At 44.6% G+C, this 18,550-nt stretch overlaps 2 protein-coding genes across 3 annotated transcripts in view; one reads left to right on the forward strand and one right to left on the reverse strand.

Moving 5' to 3' along the window:
• Positions 1–12,573, forward strand: part of LOC120054791 (transducin-like enhancer protein 1) — a 41,807-nt gene extending 29,234 nt beyond the window's left edge. Inside the window, exons 5-20 of the mRNA XM_039002414.1 lie at positions 107–169; positions 649–723; positions 1,355–1,601; positions 1,843–1,859; positions 2,073–2,168; positions 2,272–2,316; positions 2,457–2,621; positions 3,272–3,401; positions 5,251–5,441; positions 5,710–5,789; positions 6,003–6,252; positions 6,631–6,878; positions 8,063–8,210; positions 10,182–10,332; positions 10,535–10,611; positions 10,830–12,573. Coding sequence (XP_038858342.1) covers positions 107–169; positions 649–723; positions 1,355–1,601; positions 1,843–1,859; positions 2,073–2,168; positions 2,272–2,316; positions 2,457–2,621; positions 3,272–3,401; positions 5,251–5,441; positions 5,710–5,789; positions 6,003–6,252; positions 6,631–6,878; positions 8,063–8,210; positions 10,182–10,332; positions 10,535–10,611; positions 10,830–10,937 — 2,091 coding nt within the window. The 3' untranslated portion in view covers positions 10,938–12,573. The remainder of the gene's footprint in view (positions 1–106; positions 170–648; positions 724–1,354; positions 1,602–1,842; positions 1,860–2,072; positions 2,169–2,271; positions 2,317–2,456; positions 2,622–3,271; positions 3,402–5,250; positions 5,442–5,709; positions 5,790–6,002; positions 6,253–6,630; positions 6,879–8,062; positions 8,211–10,181; positions 10,333–10,534; positions 10,612–10,829) is intronic.
• Positions 12,574–12,693: 120 nt separating this feature from the next.
• LOC120054792 (transducin-like enhancer protein 4) overlaps positions 12,694–18,550 on the reverse strand; it is a 75,689-nt gene continuing 69,832 nt past the window's right edge. For both annotated transcript variants that reach the window (XM_039002417.1, XM_039002416.1), the window contains exon 20: positions 12,694–14,473. In XM_039002417.1, coding sequence (XP_038858345.1) covers positions 14,366–14,473 — 108 coding nt within the window. In that variant the 3' untranslated portion in view covers positions 12,694–14,365. The remainder of the gene's footprint in view (positions 14,474–18,550) is intronic.

An 18,550-nucleotide genomic window follows, 5' to 3' on the forward strand; every position in this document is an offset into this window, starting at 1 on the left:
CACTGGCCCTCGCAGCCAGACCTGCTCAGGTTCTGGGGTGTGTGTTGCTTTGATGAGCACACACACGGTGTCCTCACACGCAATCTCTATTTTATGTGTGTTGCAGACAGAGATCGCCAAGCGGCTGAACGTGATCTGTGCCCAGCTCATCCCTTTCCTGTCACAGGAGGTGAGATGACCTGAAGACAGGCGTGCGTGCACACACACACACACACACACACACACACACACACACACACACACACACACACACACACACTGCAAATCAATCATAGACATGCGCACACACACCGCAAATCAAACACAGACACACAAAAACACACGGTCATGCATATTAACACATCAGTAACACATTCAGTATCTCTCTGACAGCCACCTACACCCTGAGGCATGCATATGCATGCTGCTAGTACCCAACAACTCACAGTAAAACATTGACATACCTCGATGCAGCAGGCACACACATTTACACAGTGACATGAGCCCTTATGGAGCTTCGAAGCGTGACTGTTATTCCTCCTAAACATGTGCATACTTTATACCACATGCTTTAATACTGGTCTTGATGTATTATTATTGACTTTGTAAAGCATGTTAAAATTCAGACCTTTCCTTTCAAGTTCACTGTTACCTTGGTTTGTCCCACAGCACCAACAACAGGTGGTCCAGGCCATGGAGCGCGCCAAGCAGGTGACTATGGGGGAGTTAAATGCGTCTATAGGGGTACGTGGACTCCCCCCTCTACCTCATACAGTGTGTCCCTTCATCCTCTCATACGTCTTTATTTTTGCCTCTTTTGTTTTGTTTTTCTGTGAATAGCCAGTTCACCCTCCTTCCAGCACACACACACACACACACACACAAATTGGTCCCTTAGTGTGGACCTAACAGGAACAGGTTGAGATGAGACTGTTAGGAAACGTAGTGAGAGAAGAGAAGGAGAGATGACACTATCTGTGTGTCTGCACAACGCTGGGTGCCAAGAGACAACACATGGCCTCACCAAACCAGAGGAATGACGTTTCAAATCACACATCAGTTCTTAGTCTGAGAATTAAAACTAAAAATAATACAATGATTTTCTTGCCTTCACATCATTCCAACCATGCACTCCATGGTTTGATTTTTGTGGCAGTGTTCTCTCTCCTAGGGAGGCACTCCTTTCCTCCACTCGCACTCCATTTGGATGGCACCATGCATGGGCTCCTCCATTAATGGAGACACCCTTCTCTGTGACACCTCTCTCTGTATACCTCTCCCTTCAGCCCCTCCCCTGTCCAGTCCACCTCTAACCCAGTAGACCACAACTCAACCCCTGTCTTGTTTTCTCTCTCCTTCTCTCTCCTCCCTCCAGCAACAGCTGCAGGCGCAGCACCTCTCCCAGCACGTGGCCCAGGGCCTGCAGGGCCTGCAGGGTCTGCAGGGCCTGCAAATGGGGCCCCACCCTGGGGGCCTCCCTCACCCTGGCCTGGCGCTGGGCGGTGGGTCTGGCCTATTGGCCCTGTCCGGGGCCCTGGGGGTCCAGCTGGCTGCCAAAGAGGGCCATGAGAGGGCCCACATGGAGGCTGCCGCTGCTGCAGCCGCCGCAGAGCACCACAGAGGTATGGGCTGGGATGGGGATGATGGGAGATTAGGTTGGCCAGGTTTGGGTTAGGCTGGATGGGGAGAGTTTGTTTTGGTTGGGTTTAGAGTAGTTGTGGTTGGTTAATGTGAGGTTGGGATGGGCTGGGGCATGTTCTTAGCTGTGTGTTTGTGAGAATGGTGATAGTCATGCTGTATTGTGTTTGCTCTGTTTTGGCTGGCTGCGGGGACGCGGGGCGATGCTGTCCATCATGGACGTAGACCGCGAGGCTGGACCGGTGAGTACACTACACTTCAAGTTCCCTACACCCAAGTACGCTACAACATAGTACAGTACACCATACTACATCTCCATTCTCTATCCCCCTCACGGACACTGAACCCCAGTCGAGGCTGTGTGATGATTTTTTTTTCATCACATTTCGCCAGTGTGGTTATGAAATTGACATGATTAAACAGTCCCTCTCACTTCGTTATCCTTCCCTCCTCAGAGCTCTATGTCCAACGGGGATAAGGGCCGTTCAGCAGACTACCTCAGCAATGGGAAGAAGAGGAAAGCTGACGAGAAGGAGTTCATGACAGATTATGTTAGTATACTGAGTTGATAGCCAATTGTGGGTGTTTGTGTTCAGTAATTAGTTAATTTGTGTGTGTTCCATTTTTAACTAAAAGCCCACATTTTGATTGCAGGGCAGCGATGCGGATAAGAGTGATGATAATTTGGTGGTGGATGAGGTGAGTTGGTCCATCTCTGCGCCTCAGTTCAGACCCAAATTGACTCTGATAATTGACTGATTCAGATTGATGAGAGAAACACTCAGCGGGACCACGTCTAGTGGACTAACGTCCCCCACCCCGTCTCTGTGACCCCGCAGGACCCCTCATCCCCCCGCAGTGTGCACTCCTACTCGTCCAGAGAAAACGGCCTGGACAAACTGCCCCCCTCCCGTAAAGACGCCCTTCCCCAGGCCAGCCCCGCCTCCCTGGCCTCCTCCAGCAGCCAAGCCTCCCCCTCCCGCAGCAAGGACCGGGAGCCGCCGGTATGCTCAGGATCAGTCCATTACATGACGTTGTCACACACACACACACACACACAGCTTCATACAGTTATGCTCAGAGTCAGATGAGTGATTGTATGTATGGTGAGACATGCGCAGCCTACATACTTAGTTTCAGTGATGATATTTCAATTCAGCTTCATACGCAGTGTCAAGGATGCTCACGGCCCCATGTGACCCTAGCCTTGCTGAGCCTTACTGAATTACTGCGTTTCTACACACACACTTATCTCCTTGGGCATGATCTTTCTTCAGCATAGATATATTATTCTAGATACAAAGAGCAGCAGTCATCTGTTAAATATGACATGCATTCCAAAAGGATTTCTACATGTTGGATGTCCTTTGTGTAATTCTACAGTATTAGCACCTAGTGTTTCTGATAGCTGTGATGGAAGGACATCTTACATTCACATCACACTCTCTCCTTCTCTCACTCTCACTCCCCTTCACATTCTCATTGACATTCTCATTCACACTGTTGTTTTCTCTCACTGCTTCTTTCGATCTCTCTCCCCCTCTCTCTCGCCCCCATCTCTCTCGCTCTCTCGCTCTCTTTCTCTCTCGCTCTCTTTCTCTCTCGCTCTCTTTCTCTCTCTTCACCCCTCTCCCTCCCTCTTTTTCTCTAACAGAGGGAGAAGTCCAGTACCCCAGGTATGAAGTCAGGCACCCCCCACAGTTCCCAGGACTCCTCCACCCCTGGCCCCAGTGCCCCCCCACAGTTCCGCTCCCTCCCTGGCAAACCTGGCGTTGACCCTCTGGGTAAGACCAACCACAAGACCATCGTAATCATGGATTGTATTTACATTGCAGTTTTCACTATGTTTTTAAAGGGTCTTCAATATACCAGCCATGATCATTTACCAGACCATTTTATCTGAAGCTGCCAAGAGTTTCCATCTATATTCAGTATCTGTGGTCCATGGCATAAATCAAAATGGTAAACCACGCTCCAAACAGCTGAGCGATCCAAACTGCCCTTGATGTGGGTTAACTGATGCGTCTGCCTACTGCCTGTGGGGTTGAGAGCTATGCGGGAACCTTTAAACGGCGAGATTAAGAGAGGTGAAGGACTGCGACTGAACTGTTTCATTATTACGTTGCTTCAGTCTATTGGAATGCATCACTCTTCTCCCAGAATCTCTCTATGAAGTCTAGTGGCTCCACACTGCAGTGTGGCAAACTAGCCAGCAGAGTGCAGTAGTGGTCTGGTGATCTCTTCTGTGGCATTGAGCTGTGTGTTTGATCCTACTTGATGTGGAACCCTGCATAGAGGATCAGAGCTGCCACAGGAACTCCTCTGTGCTAACTGTTAAACCTCAACTCTGATGCCCTCTGGTGGCATTTTTCTAAACAACAGATAATATTGTATACTACCCTCAAAGTACATTTTTGTTTCAAATTAACCCTACGAATACTTTCTTAGTACTGTGAGAAAGGTAAGAACTGTGGGATTCTGATAAAGGTGTCAGAAACAATGTGCCTACAACAGAGCCCGAAATACAGCAGGCCCCAAAAAACACACACAAACACATGTCTGTAATAAAGTCCTTTTGTGGTGAAAACTCATTCTTATTGGCTGCGCCTGTCTCCCCTGTCTCCCCTGCGCCTGTCTATGCCCTCCAAGGTCCACACATGGCTGCACCCCTGCCCAGTCATGTGAAATCCATAGATTAGTGGCTAATTCATTTATTTCAATATCCTTATATGAACTGTAACTCAGTAAAATCTTCTAAATTTTTGCATTTATATTTTTGTTCAGTATTATTTTAAGGTCATTGCAGAGCAAGGCCCTAAAAATTGTAAAATACTCCAGTCACCCAATCCATACCGTTCTCTCTGCTACCGCACTGCAAGCGGTACCGATGCACCAAGTCTGGAACCAACAGGACCCTGAACAGCTTCTACCCCCAAGCCATAAGACTGCTAAATAGTCCGAGTAGCTATTTAGTTAACTATCTGCATTGACCCGCTTTCTCACTAATTCTTAACTCATCACATACGCTATTGCTTATTATCTCTCCTGTTGCCTAGTCACTCTACCCCTACCTATATGTACATGGGGCAGCAGGGTAGCCTAGTGGTTAGAGCATTGGGCTAGTAACCGAAAGGTTGCAAGTTCGAATCCCCGAGCTGACAAGGTACAAATCTGTCGTTCTGCCCCTGAACAAGGCAGTTAACCCACTAGGCCGTCATTGAAAATAAGAATTTGTTCTTAACTGACTTGCCTAGTTAAATAAAGGTCAAATAAAAAAAATATCTACCTCAATTACCTCGTACCCCTGCACATCGACTCGGTATCTTGTGTATATAGCTAAGTTATAATTCATTACTCGTTGTGTATTTATTCCTTGTGTTATTATTTTTCTATTGTTACATTTTTCTCTCTGCGTTGTTGGGTAGTAAGCATTTCACTGTTGGTCTACACCTGTTGTTTTGCGAAGCATGTGACAAATCATTTGATTTGATTTTGATAAACATCAGCTACTGGTTGGATTCTAGCCTTCTAAGGTTATGAACAGTGTTTTATAATTTGCTGCTTTATCGATTCTCTCACAATCTTATCTTCCGTCTTCTCCTCCTCTCTCCCCCTTTCTCTTCTCCCCATTAGCTCTAGGTCTGAGGAACCCTCTGGCGGTGCAGGGGGCGTACCCCCCCGGGGCATTTGGCCTGCCCCCTCCAGGGGTGAATGGGGAACTGGCGGGGGCAGCAGCAGCCTACGGGGCTGGGCTCCACCTGGTCTCCCCCCAGATTAATGGCTCTGCAGCCGCAGCAGCAGCTGGATACGGACGATCAGCAGTGGTGAGAGAGTGATGAAGTGGAGGGAAAGAAAGCGCTTTCATATATATATTTCATATATATATATATGCACATACTGATTACATATTTATTGTCATCCAATTGCATGACTTCATACACCAATTATATCTCCTTATGGAATGTTATAATTCACTGTGGGAAAACGTTCTAAATCTATTATGTGATTTTGAGAAGGCTTTCTGGGAGTTTGACTTGTGACTGCTCTGTCAGATGCCTGAGCTAACATATGTTCTTTGTCCCTGTCCCCCAGGTGGGTTATGAGTCTCCTCACCCCCACATGAGGGTCCCAGGGTTACCCGCCAGCCTGCAGTCTGCTGCCTCAGGAAAGCCGTGAGTACTGTTCTCTCTGCCTCTGCTACCACAACCTCCTATACGGTCACCACGCCCTCTTATTCTCTGACCACAGCACAATTACACTGTTATAAAACAGTCTTCATATTCCTCTGTTGTTATTGTAGGGTTTTATTGTTGGAGGTTAACCTCAAGCTTCAGCCTTGTAAAGTAACAACTATACTTCTCCTCCTCCCTCCTGCCTCTCTCCAGTGCTTACTCTTTCCATGTCAGTGCGGATGGACAGATGCAGCCGGTGCCTTTCCCTCCGGATGCCCTGCTGGGCCCGGGCATCCCGCGGCATGCCCGTCAGATCCACACTCTGAACCACGGAGAGGTGGTGTGTGCCGTCACCATCAGCACCTCCACACGTCACGTCTACACTGGCGGCAAGGGCTGTGTCAAGGTGTGGGACATCAGCCAGCCTGGCAGCAAGAGTGCCATGGCCCAGCTTGACTGTCTGGTGAGTGGAAGGACACACACACTCACAGTGGTCATAGATGGATAGCTACAGATGCACTGACAAAGATCAACGAAGGGGGTGGGAAGAGCGAGAGGATGGACGCACTCAAACCCTGGTCACCACATAGGCAGAAGTTAAAAGTATACAGAGACGGGCAGTTGTTTTAATGCTCTCCAGTGTCCATAAAAAATTGTTTTCTTGAAGGGCAATGTTCTTGGTGTAATTTCTTCCCCTGGTGGTACTGCTGAGGCTGCATTACTGATGTTACACTCCTGAGAGGACTCATTTTTGCTGCTGTGGATTTTATGTTGCCCATTACACACAGTCACATGTTTCACACCTTAATTACTGGAGTTATTTTCTCTGTTACCCAATCAGAATAGGGATAACTACATCCGTTCCTGCAAGCTCCTCCCTGATGGGCGGACCCTCATTGTTGGAGGCGAGGCCAGCACGTTGTCAATCTGGGACTTGGCCACACCTACTCCCCGCATCAAGGCGGAGTTGACGTCTTCTGCCCCGGCCTGCTACGCTCTGGCCATCTCCCCCGACAACAAGGTCTGCTTCTCCTGCTGCAGTGACGGCAACATCGTAGTCTGGGACCTGCACAACCAGACCCTGGTCAGGTAAGAGGATGAGGAGGTGGTTAGGAAGGGTATAGGGGGGAAACATCATGGTTTGGGACCTGCACAACCAGACACTGGTCAGGTAAGTTTGGGAGGGTAGGGCAGGAGAGAGAGAGGGAGGAGAGCTCAGGATTGGAGGCTATAGACCAGGGGTCTCAAACAGGTTGATTGTGAGCTACCAGTAGCTCGCAGCCCGCTTATGAGTTGCTCACCAAACAATTCTGAAAGCATAGGCCATTTTCACATGTTCCACTGCAAACTGTCATTAACAAATCTCAAGAATCAGACACCGCAAGCTCCCAGCTACTATCTAATCAACATTGTTATTATCCCACCCCTTGTTAACCACTATTGGCTTAAAAAGCCAAACCTAACACAATATCTGCCAATTAATCATTGCCCGTCTGTTTGTGTTGTGTGCGTTTGTCTATCACTCTGTGTGTAGCTAGTTGATGTGATAATTGTCTTGTTGGTTGACAGAAATACTTTCCCTAAAACCGTCTCAATTAAATGTTAACTGCAAAGTAGTAAGTATATCATGAGTAAGTACGGTATATAATTTGTATCCATTATTTTTTAATTGCAAACTTTGCAATGAATTGAGCAGCGGAAGTACAGAACCATCGCTAGACTGGCACATTAGACAGCACATTCCTCACTCGCTAGATGTGCAATTAAAGGGCCAGATGCACAATTAAAGGGGAATTAAACGCAACAATCTAAATATGTTCATGTTCAGAAAATCCAATTTCATTGTTTCTCTATGAACAATTGTAATTTTGTTTTGTAAAACAAGGAAAAATAAAACTGAGAAAACAACATAATTTGGGAAAATATAAAACATAATTTGGGGAAATAATCACAGATTAGTGTTGTTAATTAACCCCCTCTGAAATCGCATTAGTATAATACAAAAATCAGTCAGTTTAACCATTACTTTACCTGGTATATTGGCAGAAAAAAGTGCACTACCTTTTCTTGCACGCTAAGGACCTGGGGAAAAGTTGCAGGGGAGAGGAGAAGAGAAAAATATGCCTATGAAAGCTAGAAAAAAACGAGTAGCTCGCAATTTTTATTTTTATTTTAAGTATCTCTCATGCTAGAGAAGGTTGTGAGACCCCTGCTATAGACTATGGATTACATCTAAATGGCTGGGTGTTGATGTTGATCTTTCTGCTCCTCAGGCAGTTCCAGGGTCACACTGACGGGGCCAGCTGTATTGACATCTCCAACGATGGGACCAAACTGTGGACGGGGGGGCTGGACAACACAGTACGCTGCTGGGACCTGAGAGAGGGACGGCAGCTGCAGCAGCATGACTTCACCTCACAGGTACTGACATCAAAGGAGACCTTGTGAGACTAGCTGAGATTAGATCAGGGCCCATGTCCACATTGTTTCTCAGAGTATAACATTTGTGCTGTGAGAAAAGAGCCATTTTATTCATAGCTTTTATTTTTACACATAAGAGTATGCATGAAGCCTAGTGGTTAGAGCATTAGGCCAGTAACTGAAAGGTTGCCAGTTCGAATCACCAAATCAACAAGGTGAAAAATCTGTCGTTCTGCCCTTGAGCAAGGCAGTTAACCCCCTACAAAAACAGCAACAACTGCTCCCTGACCTACCAATGTGGCAGCCCCCGCACATTTCTGATCCAGAGTGATTGGCTCAAGTTTCCATTGGAACTTATGTACAATTGACAATAAAAATATGGCCTCCCGGGTGGCGCAGTGGTCTAAGGCACTGCATCGCAGTGCTAGCTGTGCCACCAGAGATTCTGGGTTCGAGCCCAGGCTCTGTCGCAGCCGGCCGTGATCGGGAGGTCCATGGGGTGACGCACAATTGGCCCAGCTTTGTCCGGGTTAGGGAGGGTTTGGCAGGCAGGGATATCCTTGTCTCATCGCGCACTAGTGACTCCTGTGGCGGGCCGGGCGCACTGCACGCTGACCAGGTTGCCAGGTGTACGGTGTTTCCTCTGACACATTGGTGCGGCTGGCTTCCGGGTTGGGATGTGCATTGTGTCAAGAAACAGTGCAACTAGGTTGGGTTGTGTTTCGGCGGACGCATGGCTCTCGACTTTCGCCTCTCCCGAGTCCGTACGGGAGTTGCAGCGATGAGACAAGACTGTAACTACTACCATTCGGATACCACGAAATTGGGGAGAAAAAAGGGGGTAAAATAATACAAATACAAATGTAAAAAAGACTATAAAAATACATGTAATAAAAGTCCCACCTATTCTACAAATATTTAGAGGACCTCATAACCAGTTAAGACGTATAAGACTTACCAGCAGGCATCTTGATAATACATAAAGGCAGTGAGTCAGTGGTTCCTGCGCCAGTTGCAATTGCTTTGGAATTGTTGAAAGAATGTTTTTTTATATCTATATGATCAATCCATAAATCTAGACCTGCATGCAACAGTAGGCCTATCTCTTGCGCTTTTGACAATGATTTCACATGAGGCCTATTTCACATATGCCTAAATACTTAAGTCTTTCTTTCATCATGTTACATACATCACGGTATTTCAAGTTATCCCTTTGGAAAGCAATTTCACGCTGTTAATTTTTGTAGCCATCTAGGGCCTATGTTAACTTAGATTGTTTTCGATGAAATTATAGACCTTTCAAACGTATGCAACATTATCGGCAAGTGACTTGATGCCAACTGTGCCACAGCGATTTAATAGCTGTTAAATAGGAGCGACGAGTTTGTTGATATAACGGTAATATTATCAATATTACACTTAACAACCATCAGAATTGGTTAAACAAAGGTTATGCACGCCAATATATTAAGCAAGAATTAAGAGTAGGCAAAGTGATCGTGTTTGGTGAAAATTCTATCAAACGTTTGACCATTGCAACAGTCACATTCACAGGGTTGTCTGAAACGTGCTGTGGAGTTCACACCTGGCCATGATGCCTCATCGCCATTAGTTATTCCCCATTTGCAACAATGTCATTGAGCGTCATCACTATCTTTTCTTTGCGGTACCTCAAACTGTTGTGATTACCAGCTGAGAAACTTTTGCGTTTAGAATTCACTCCTGGCTCTTGGAGTTTGTCTGAGCAGTGTCTTAACATCATCCTAAAACCTACTCTGAGCTGGGAGTGTTTTTTGTCTTAAAACAGGTTTTAACAGGATTCCTAGGACTTTCTCTGAGACGCTTTGTGGATACGGCCCAGTACTGTATTTCACTGGCCTGTCACTCCTCTCTGTATCACTTCACACGTGATGATGATCTTTGTCAGATGTGTAATCAGCTTTCTCTCTTTGTTCCGTTCCCTCCCTCCAGATCTTCTCTCTGGGCTACTGTCCTACAGGAGAGTGGCTGGCAGTGGGCATGGAGAGCAGTAATGTAGAAGTGCTGCACGTCTCCAAACCAGACAAGTACCAGCTGCACCTCCACGAGAGCTGTGTGCTCTCACTCAAGTTCGCCTACTGTGGTACGTGCCACACTCCTAATTGTTCCATTCAAATGTTTTCTTGCGTAATCTTAAGGACAAAACTATCCTGAAATGACTCTGAGGCTCACACGGCACCAGTCCCTTTCTCCCTGTATGCGACCGACTAGCAATCCCTCTGTCATGCTACATCTCCTCTGCCCAGAGTTTTCATCTCCCTTTGTGTGTCTCTTTGGTTCGGCAGGTAAATGGTTTGTGAGCACAGGCAAAGATAACCTCCTGAACGCATGGCGGACACCCTATGGATCAAGCATATTCCAGGTAGGTCTGGGATTTGATACACTCTCTCTAGAGAAATGCTAAGAGTATATTTCAAGTGCATTTGTTGTTATTTAAGCCATTTTATACTATTTGTCTTTAGCTCAGTATTTACTGTATCAGGATTATATAAACCACTTTGTTTTGAAAGTGTAATTTAAGTGCAATACAGTATCTCTGTCAGTGAGTGTAACTGGACTCCTTTCTTTTTGTTTCTCAAGTCAAAGGAGTCGTCTTCGGTGCTCAGCTGTGACATCTCCCCCGATGACCAGTTCATTGTGACGGGCTCAGGTGACAAGAAGGCCACTGTGTACGAAGTTATCTACTGAGGAAGGAGCGCTCCGATTGGATAAAGTGGGGGCTAGGCTCCCCTGGTGCACCAAGGACTGTAAAGAGAGTGGCGGGTGTCGTGGAGACCAGAGACACACGTTGTACTTTGTTGTTTTGTTTACGTTTGTAAAGGATTCAGATGAGGGCGAAGTCGGATCTCTGGAACTTTGACCTTTAAAAAAAAATGCTCTGAGAAAAAGCTGGTAGTCTAGCGACACAATGCGGGATTCTTCCAAAGACCTGTTTTTTTCCTCTCGTTTTGTTACCTTTTTTCCTGTTTTAAACAAAATGAAACCTCTGTAGTAAACAAAAAATTTGCAAAAAGATAAACTTTTTTTTTTTGCCTTTTGAATTCTTGACAAGCAGTAGGACCATGGTGTGTGTGTGCGCGCACCGAGGGAGATAAGGGGGTTGTAAGGGCTGTGTGGAAGGGGGTTAGATTCAGCAACAATATGGTTGTATTATTATACATGGTGAAAGGACATACCACTACCCAGGATATGAAACTAAAATGTACATGTTAAAGGTATTCTGCAATTTCAGGGAAATGGCTACTTACTCCAAGTCGACAACGACATTAGTGTTTTCTATTGTATTTGTAGGGTACATAGACAGGTATTTTCACTACTACATCGTGACCTTTGAACTCGATGTATGTGTATATATATATATATATATATATATATGTATATGAACTGTAAATAAAGCTCTAAAGGCAAAAAAAAGAACATAGGTCGGATTTGCTTAGAGCTGGGGAGAAAAATAAATTGTGCTACTATTGAAAAACTAATTGTATGATTTAATTTGTATGATGATATTTCCTTTATAGTTTTGAGTATCTAATTTGAATTGCATATTCCCAAGAGAAGCAGGGCTGTGACTAACCACATAGGACTGATGGGTCTGGGAAGGTGGGTAAGATCTCTGCAGCCACACAGCTCAGTAGGAGTTTTGATATGGGTCTGTCTGCTGGTTTTTAATGTCATTGTCTCCCTGTGTCCCAAACTGGAAATGGAGCCGAGTAGGACTTGCCTCTAACTTCAGTGTCCTCTCAACCCCCCCCTCCCCTACACACACCCGGTGTACTCTCTATATAGTGTAGCTCTGCTCAGAACAGCCTCAACCATGAGTAGGGCTCATATCCAAAGGTGGACATGGTCCAGGAGTGGGCAGTTCTGCCTGTGTACAGATGGATGATAACGCAATGTGTTCCAAGCTACTGTGTGACCCCTGTAAATTTGAATGGTCTGATGAGTGTACATGTTGAGAGATGTCATATAATAGCGATGTCTCATTAGGAGTGGGATGAAGTTGCCTGGGCCTAGACAATGATCTATGGGCAACATTGACCTGGAGGAGTAGGTAATGATGGGATGATTAAGGTGGATGTTACCACATTCTCTCTCTCTAGAAGGGGAAGATGGGGAGCCAGTGCGTGGCCAAGGGAAGGACCTGTGGGGCAGGTGAAAGAACTCTGGGAGTGCTGTGGGTGGGATGGTCTGGGGGAGTGGGCGAGTTCATTTTGTATGGCCCGGTGCCCTGGGTGTGCAGAGTTCCATTGGTCCTTAAGTGAACTCTCCACCCACCTGAGGCTCCGGGCCATGCAAAATGAACTAGCCCATTGATGTGGGCGATGTAATGAGACTAATAAACTATTTTGTATGGTTCATGGTGTTTTCCTAGTTCATACTGCACTGCATGTCTTCAACATTCAAAACTGCATTCAAGAAGAAACACTCAAATGGACACTGGCACTTAAAAGATTAACACAACTTTTTAATTTTTTTTCTAATTTCTTTTACAACAACATTGAAAATGCGTCAGGAAGGAAAACACAGAGCATTTAAAAGTTCCTTCGCTTTAAAAAGAGAACAACTTTAAAACTTAAGTAATTCAATGTAGGAACAGCGAAAGCACAGGCAGCGGATATGGTTTTATTGACAGTGAGCGGAGAGGGAGCCTGTCTATGCCTGACAGGCAGTGAGGTGGGGAGGCAGGCATCTTATACTGTACACTTCCCACTGTCTCCACCTTTCCCCAAACATGCCCACAAAACGACCCAACACCTGCTGCTCTATACTGACAGACTTAACAATCACTGAAATTGCATTACACACTGACTGAAAACATACTAAAGTACAGTTATCACTTCTGCTTGAAACAGGAACAAAAACAGGAATCAGAAGAAGCCTTCCCCAAAATGGAGGGCCAGTTTCAGGGCCCTTGTGTTGTTGTGAAAGGGTAGTGGAGTCCACTGCCAATCACCATCACCGAGGAGAAGGACATCAGATTAAAAAATAAAAAGACAAATATATTTTCCACTAGGTCATGGAGTGTGTGTATCCGTCTTGCTCTCAAAGGCCAGAGTACAGGCGTAGGCAACCATAGCCTCTTAAAACAAAGCAACCACTACTGCAACAAAATGACTTAAAAGTAGCTTAAAAGCATGACTTAAACATTTTTTTTTGACACATTAAGATTGTGACGTTCTATCGAAGCAGGGTTTTGCAATATACATAATATAATTTCCTTATTTGCCACACATTGGAGCATGTCGTATAATACAGGGAAGTTAAATGAGCATTAAGCAGTGAGCAGTCTCAGGAGAACAATCTATTGGTAAGTATTAAGATGAACAGCGCAGTGTTGCTCTCGTCTGTTCAGTGTTTGTGGCACAGGGGGCCCACTGAGACTCAGATTGACTCTGCTCATTAAGCGCTGCTTTTGTGAGACAAAAATAAAATAGATATTAGGGGAGTGAGACGGGGAGCGCTACTATGAATACTTAATTGGGTACGAGGCTGTGTGAGTGTTTATCTCTGTGTTTTGGGTATATCTCTGGGGCAGAGCTCCAGCACGGCCCAGTCCAAGCCGGCTCAGGGTGCTAGCTTGCCGCTCCTGACAACATTGGCTGGGGAGCTGTGGCGCGGCGTTGGCCTCATTAAGGGTTCCACTGTCTGACTAATGAATCGATTGTCTGGTATCTGTGCTCCTCGCTGCAGCTCCCAGAGTGGCACGCTCCTCTGGGGTTTCCCTTCCGCTGAGCTCTTAATCAGGAAACGGCACTAATTACCCTCCTCCTCTCCCCCCGTCCTTCCTTCTCTCGTTATCTGTAGCCCTCTCACGCTCCCTCTACCTTGCTCTTTATCTCTCCGCCTTTCCTTCTCTTGCTCTCTCTTTCTATCCTGCCTCATCCTCAGGCTTAAATGGGTGCAGGGATGCGCAGCTAACTGACATTGGGAGGGGGGGGGGGCTGTTGTAGTAGGGTCCTTTGGGAGCTGGAGCCAGAAAGCATTGCTTCTGTACAAAAGAACCATGGTTGCCCCCACCTGCCCTGCTGTAGGTCTTGAGTAGGTCCCCCCTACACCCCACCCAGCCAAGCCCCCCCACCCCTCTGAAAATCCCTCACCCCCCTTATTTCCTGTTCTCAGTAGACCACCTCATACACGGTGGCCTTCTTGTCTCCAGAACCGGTCACTATGTACTTATCATCTGGTGACACGTCACAACTCAGGACCGATGAGGACTCCTTGGACTGAGAGAGGGAGAGACAGAGGAAAAAGGTGTTAAAAATCAGTGACTCATGCATGAACACTGTTAAAATTAGAGGTGGACCTGCCAGAGCCTGGTTAGTAGGTGTAATAACACTCCAGTTACACACCTCCACTTAGCTACGTGAAACTGAGTATAAACAGAGACAGAGACTGAGACTAAGGAGTCACAGACAGTATGAGACAGAAGGAGAGGTTCAGTGAGAGACAGACGTGTTTACTAAGGAACACACATCGGTCTAGGAAGAAACACACTTCCACTAATTTTTCCGTAGCGGTAGTTGAGTGACAGTGATGAGGAGAGATCTCCCTGAGGGTCCCCACATGGCACCACATATCCCTGCTCTACTCAGGAAACTCTTTCACTACTCACATGTCTCCATGTTCATCCACTATAGAGTTGTCTCCTCATAGCTCAAAATGTCCTAATAACACCAGTGTGTATTACCACCTAGATTTATTTTGTATATTTTTATTTAATATTTAAAACATACAATATACTTGCAGTGAAGCCGCTCAACAACTACAACAGACTCCCATCCAGAGCGACACACAGAAGCAACCAGGGAAAACAGAAAACAATACGAAAAACAAAAGACATCAAGGACAACAAAAATCATAACAGCAAGGCCAACTGAATATGTTTCAGTGCATCTATGGCACTATTTACGTGTGTGTGTGTGTCTGTGCACATGGGTGCATTTGAATGAGAGTGTGTGTATATGCATGTGTACAAACACCTGCACAGCATCAGCCTCAGGCAAACAGGCATTAGCTGTAACAACACTTCCCCTCAGTGTCATTCAAACGTGCTTTTTATGTTTTATTTTTACTTTTTTTTTTTTACTTTTATCTTCGATCGTCATTTTATCCCCCGCCCAGCAACTCCACTCCCACTTGTCTCCAATTCCACATCCCAACCCTCAGCTTCCCTCAGCTCATCCCACCTATCTCTGCTGGCCATCCTCTCTGGATATATCTTTCAGCTATGCTGTGATGTTTAACATAGATTGAAAATGTATTTAATCGAATGGAATCCACAGATTGCTAGTTGAAGATAAAAACTTTTACTAAGAGTATTAGTATATTAGTAATTGACTGATTCGGTCTCTCCAGATCTCCCAACAGTACTATTTTTAGTTCATTTTAGATCAATGTTATGCATTTTCAGCCATTCCTGATGGCAATACCAAAATAAATTGTCTATTGATTCTGTATCCTCGCAACAAAATCTGCAGAGCTGTGATGCTTGTATGCCCCAAATATTCAACATTTTGTTGGAGGCAAGAATTATACATAATCATTTTAGATGAAAAACACAAATTCTTGAATCTTGCATCATTTTATATATCAACTCATACTCATACTCGTAGCATGGAATCGGTACATCAAAAATCTCATCCCAACTATTTTGCAATCTGTATGGCACAGCTGTCAACATGCTGGTCCTCAAATTAAACTGGTATACTTTTCTATTTATGCTATTTTCATTCCTCCAGTTTTGATCCTTTATATTGGGTAGACAGACTAGTTCCCTACCTCCTCCCGCTGCCATCTGCCTCCTCCATTTAAAAAAAATGTAACCTTTATTTAAATAGGAAAGTCAGTTAAGAACAAATTCTTATTTACAATGACATCCTACCCCGACCAAACCCTAACGATGCTGGGCCAATTGTGCGCCGCCTTATGGGACTCCCAATCACGGACGGTTGTGATACAGCCTGGAATAAAACCAGGGTCTGTAGTGACGCCACTAGCACTGAGATGCAGTGCCTTAGACCACTGCGCAACTTAGGAGCCCATTTTTGGGGTAATGCTGTAATCAATTGGTTGTAATCTTGGATTGAGCAGACCTTCCCATACAATTCTGATAACTCCATGAAAGACAATACCATTCCAATTTACTAAATCATTTTAAAACAAAATACTATTTTCAAACATCTTTCCCATACATACAGGTATTTTATCAATCAGCACAGTTGGTTGATAATATTTGTTGTAACATTTGTTTTGTCTTTTCAGGGGGATGAAATTGAAATTGTAGCCAGCTCTGCAATGCTTGTTTGAAAAAGAGAGATACTTTGAAAAAAAGTATAATTTTCAATTAATGGCAGTCTACACAAAGGCAAAAAGGCCATTTTAAACATTGGATGAGCTTTTCTTAGTAATCTACTTGAGAACCATTTAGGGTTCAAGTAAAACTTTTGAATAAGTATAGCTTTTAGAAAAAGGTTTAGTGCTTTCATATTTAATCATCTAAACCCACCCAATTCATATTCATTACATAGATAGACACACGTTATCTTGTCTGGTTTAGCGTCCCAGATAAAGATAAATATTTTTTGCTCATATGATTTGAAAAACGAATTATCAGGAGTAGGCAGTGCCATAAGTAAGTGAGTAAACTGAGATATGACTAAGGAGTTAATCAGGAAATTTTTCCATTAATAGACCTCTCCATGGTTGCAGGGTCTTGTCTATTTTTACAAGTTTTCTATTGAAATTCATTGTGGAGAGCTCATTTATATATTTTGTGATATGAATACCAAATATGCCCATTTTATAGGTAAACTGCATGGCAATGTAAAATTTCCAATATGTAATATTGTACACTTATCATAATTAGGTTTTAGTACAGAGAGTCCAGAAAAGTTATCTAGATCTTCAATGAGACATTGCAGGGATCTAGCTTGCGGACTTAATATAAAACTTGAGTCATCGGCATACATGGACACTTTTGTTTTTAAGCCTTGGATTTCTAATCCTCTAATGTTGTTATTTGATCTGATTTTTATAGCTAGCATTTCAATGGCAATAACAAATAGATATGGTGACAGCAGACACCCTTGTTTTACTCCTCTTGACAATTCAAAACTCTCTGAGAAGTAGGCGCTATTTATTATTTTACACCTGGGGTTGCTATTGTAACAGTATAACTTTAGACCGTCCCCACGCCCCGACACGGGCGCGAACCAGGGACCCTCTGCACACATCAACAACAGTCACCCACGAAGCATCGTTACCCATCGCTCCACAAAAGCCACGGCCCTTGCAGAGCAAGGGGCAACACTACATCTAGGTTTCAGAGCAAGTGACGTAACTGATTGAAACGCTACTAGCGCGTACCCGCTAACTAGCTAGCCATTTCACATCCGTTACACTCACCCCCCTTTCAACCTCCTCCTTTTCCGCAGCAACCAGTGATCCGGGTCAACAGCATCAATGTAACAGTATAACTTTAAACCGTCTCCTCGCCCCGACACGGGCGCGAACCAGGGACCCTCTGCACACATCAACAACGGTCGCCCACGAAGCATCGTTACCCATCGCTCCACAAAGGCCACGGCTCTTGCAGAGCAAGGGGCAACACTACATCTAGGTTTCAGAGCAAGTGACGTAACTGATTGAAACGCTACTAGCGCGTACCCGCTAACAAGCTAGCCATTTCACATCCGTTACACTATACATTACTTTTACCCATTTTATAAGAGAATCACTGAAATTGAAAAAATCCAGGCTTTTATAAATAAAATCCAGTCTTACTTTATCAAAGGCCTGTTTCACGATCTTCTATTATTTATAGTAGTTGTGGTATATTATCTCCAATGTATTGTCCATGTAAAAAAACTTTTTAATTCAGAGTGCTATGCATTTTGTTAGTATTTTTGCATCACAACATTGAAGTGTAAGAGGCCTCCAGTTTTTAAGATAGACTGGATCTTTATATTTGCCATCTGGGTCTTGTTTTAATAATAGTGAAATCAGACCTTCCTGCTGAGTACCTGACAAACTACCATTTCTATAGGAGTAGTTAAAACAAGCTAACAATGGAGCTTTGAGTATATCAAAAAAGGCTTGATATACCTCTACCGGTGTGCCATCAAGCCCTGTGGTTTTTCCAGACTGAAAGGATTTAATAGCCTCAAAAAGTTATTCCTCTGTAATTTGGCCTTCACACTGATCTTTCTGTACATTTGTTCATTTAAACAATTATTATTATTATTATTTTTTAAAGAATTCCTTACAGTAATCGTCATTCAGTGGGTGAGGATGAGATGGAA

This window comes from Salvelinus namaycush, chromosome 10 (assembly GCF_016432855.1).
Source record: "Salvelinus namaycush isolate Seneca chromosome 10, SaNama_1.0, whole genome shotgun sequence".
Lineage (NCBI taxonomy): Eukaryota > Metazoa > Chordata > Actinopteri > Salmoniformes > Salmonidae > Salvelinus > Salvelinus namaycush.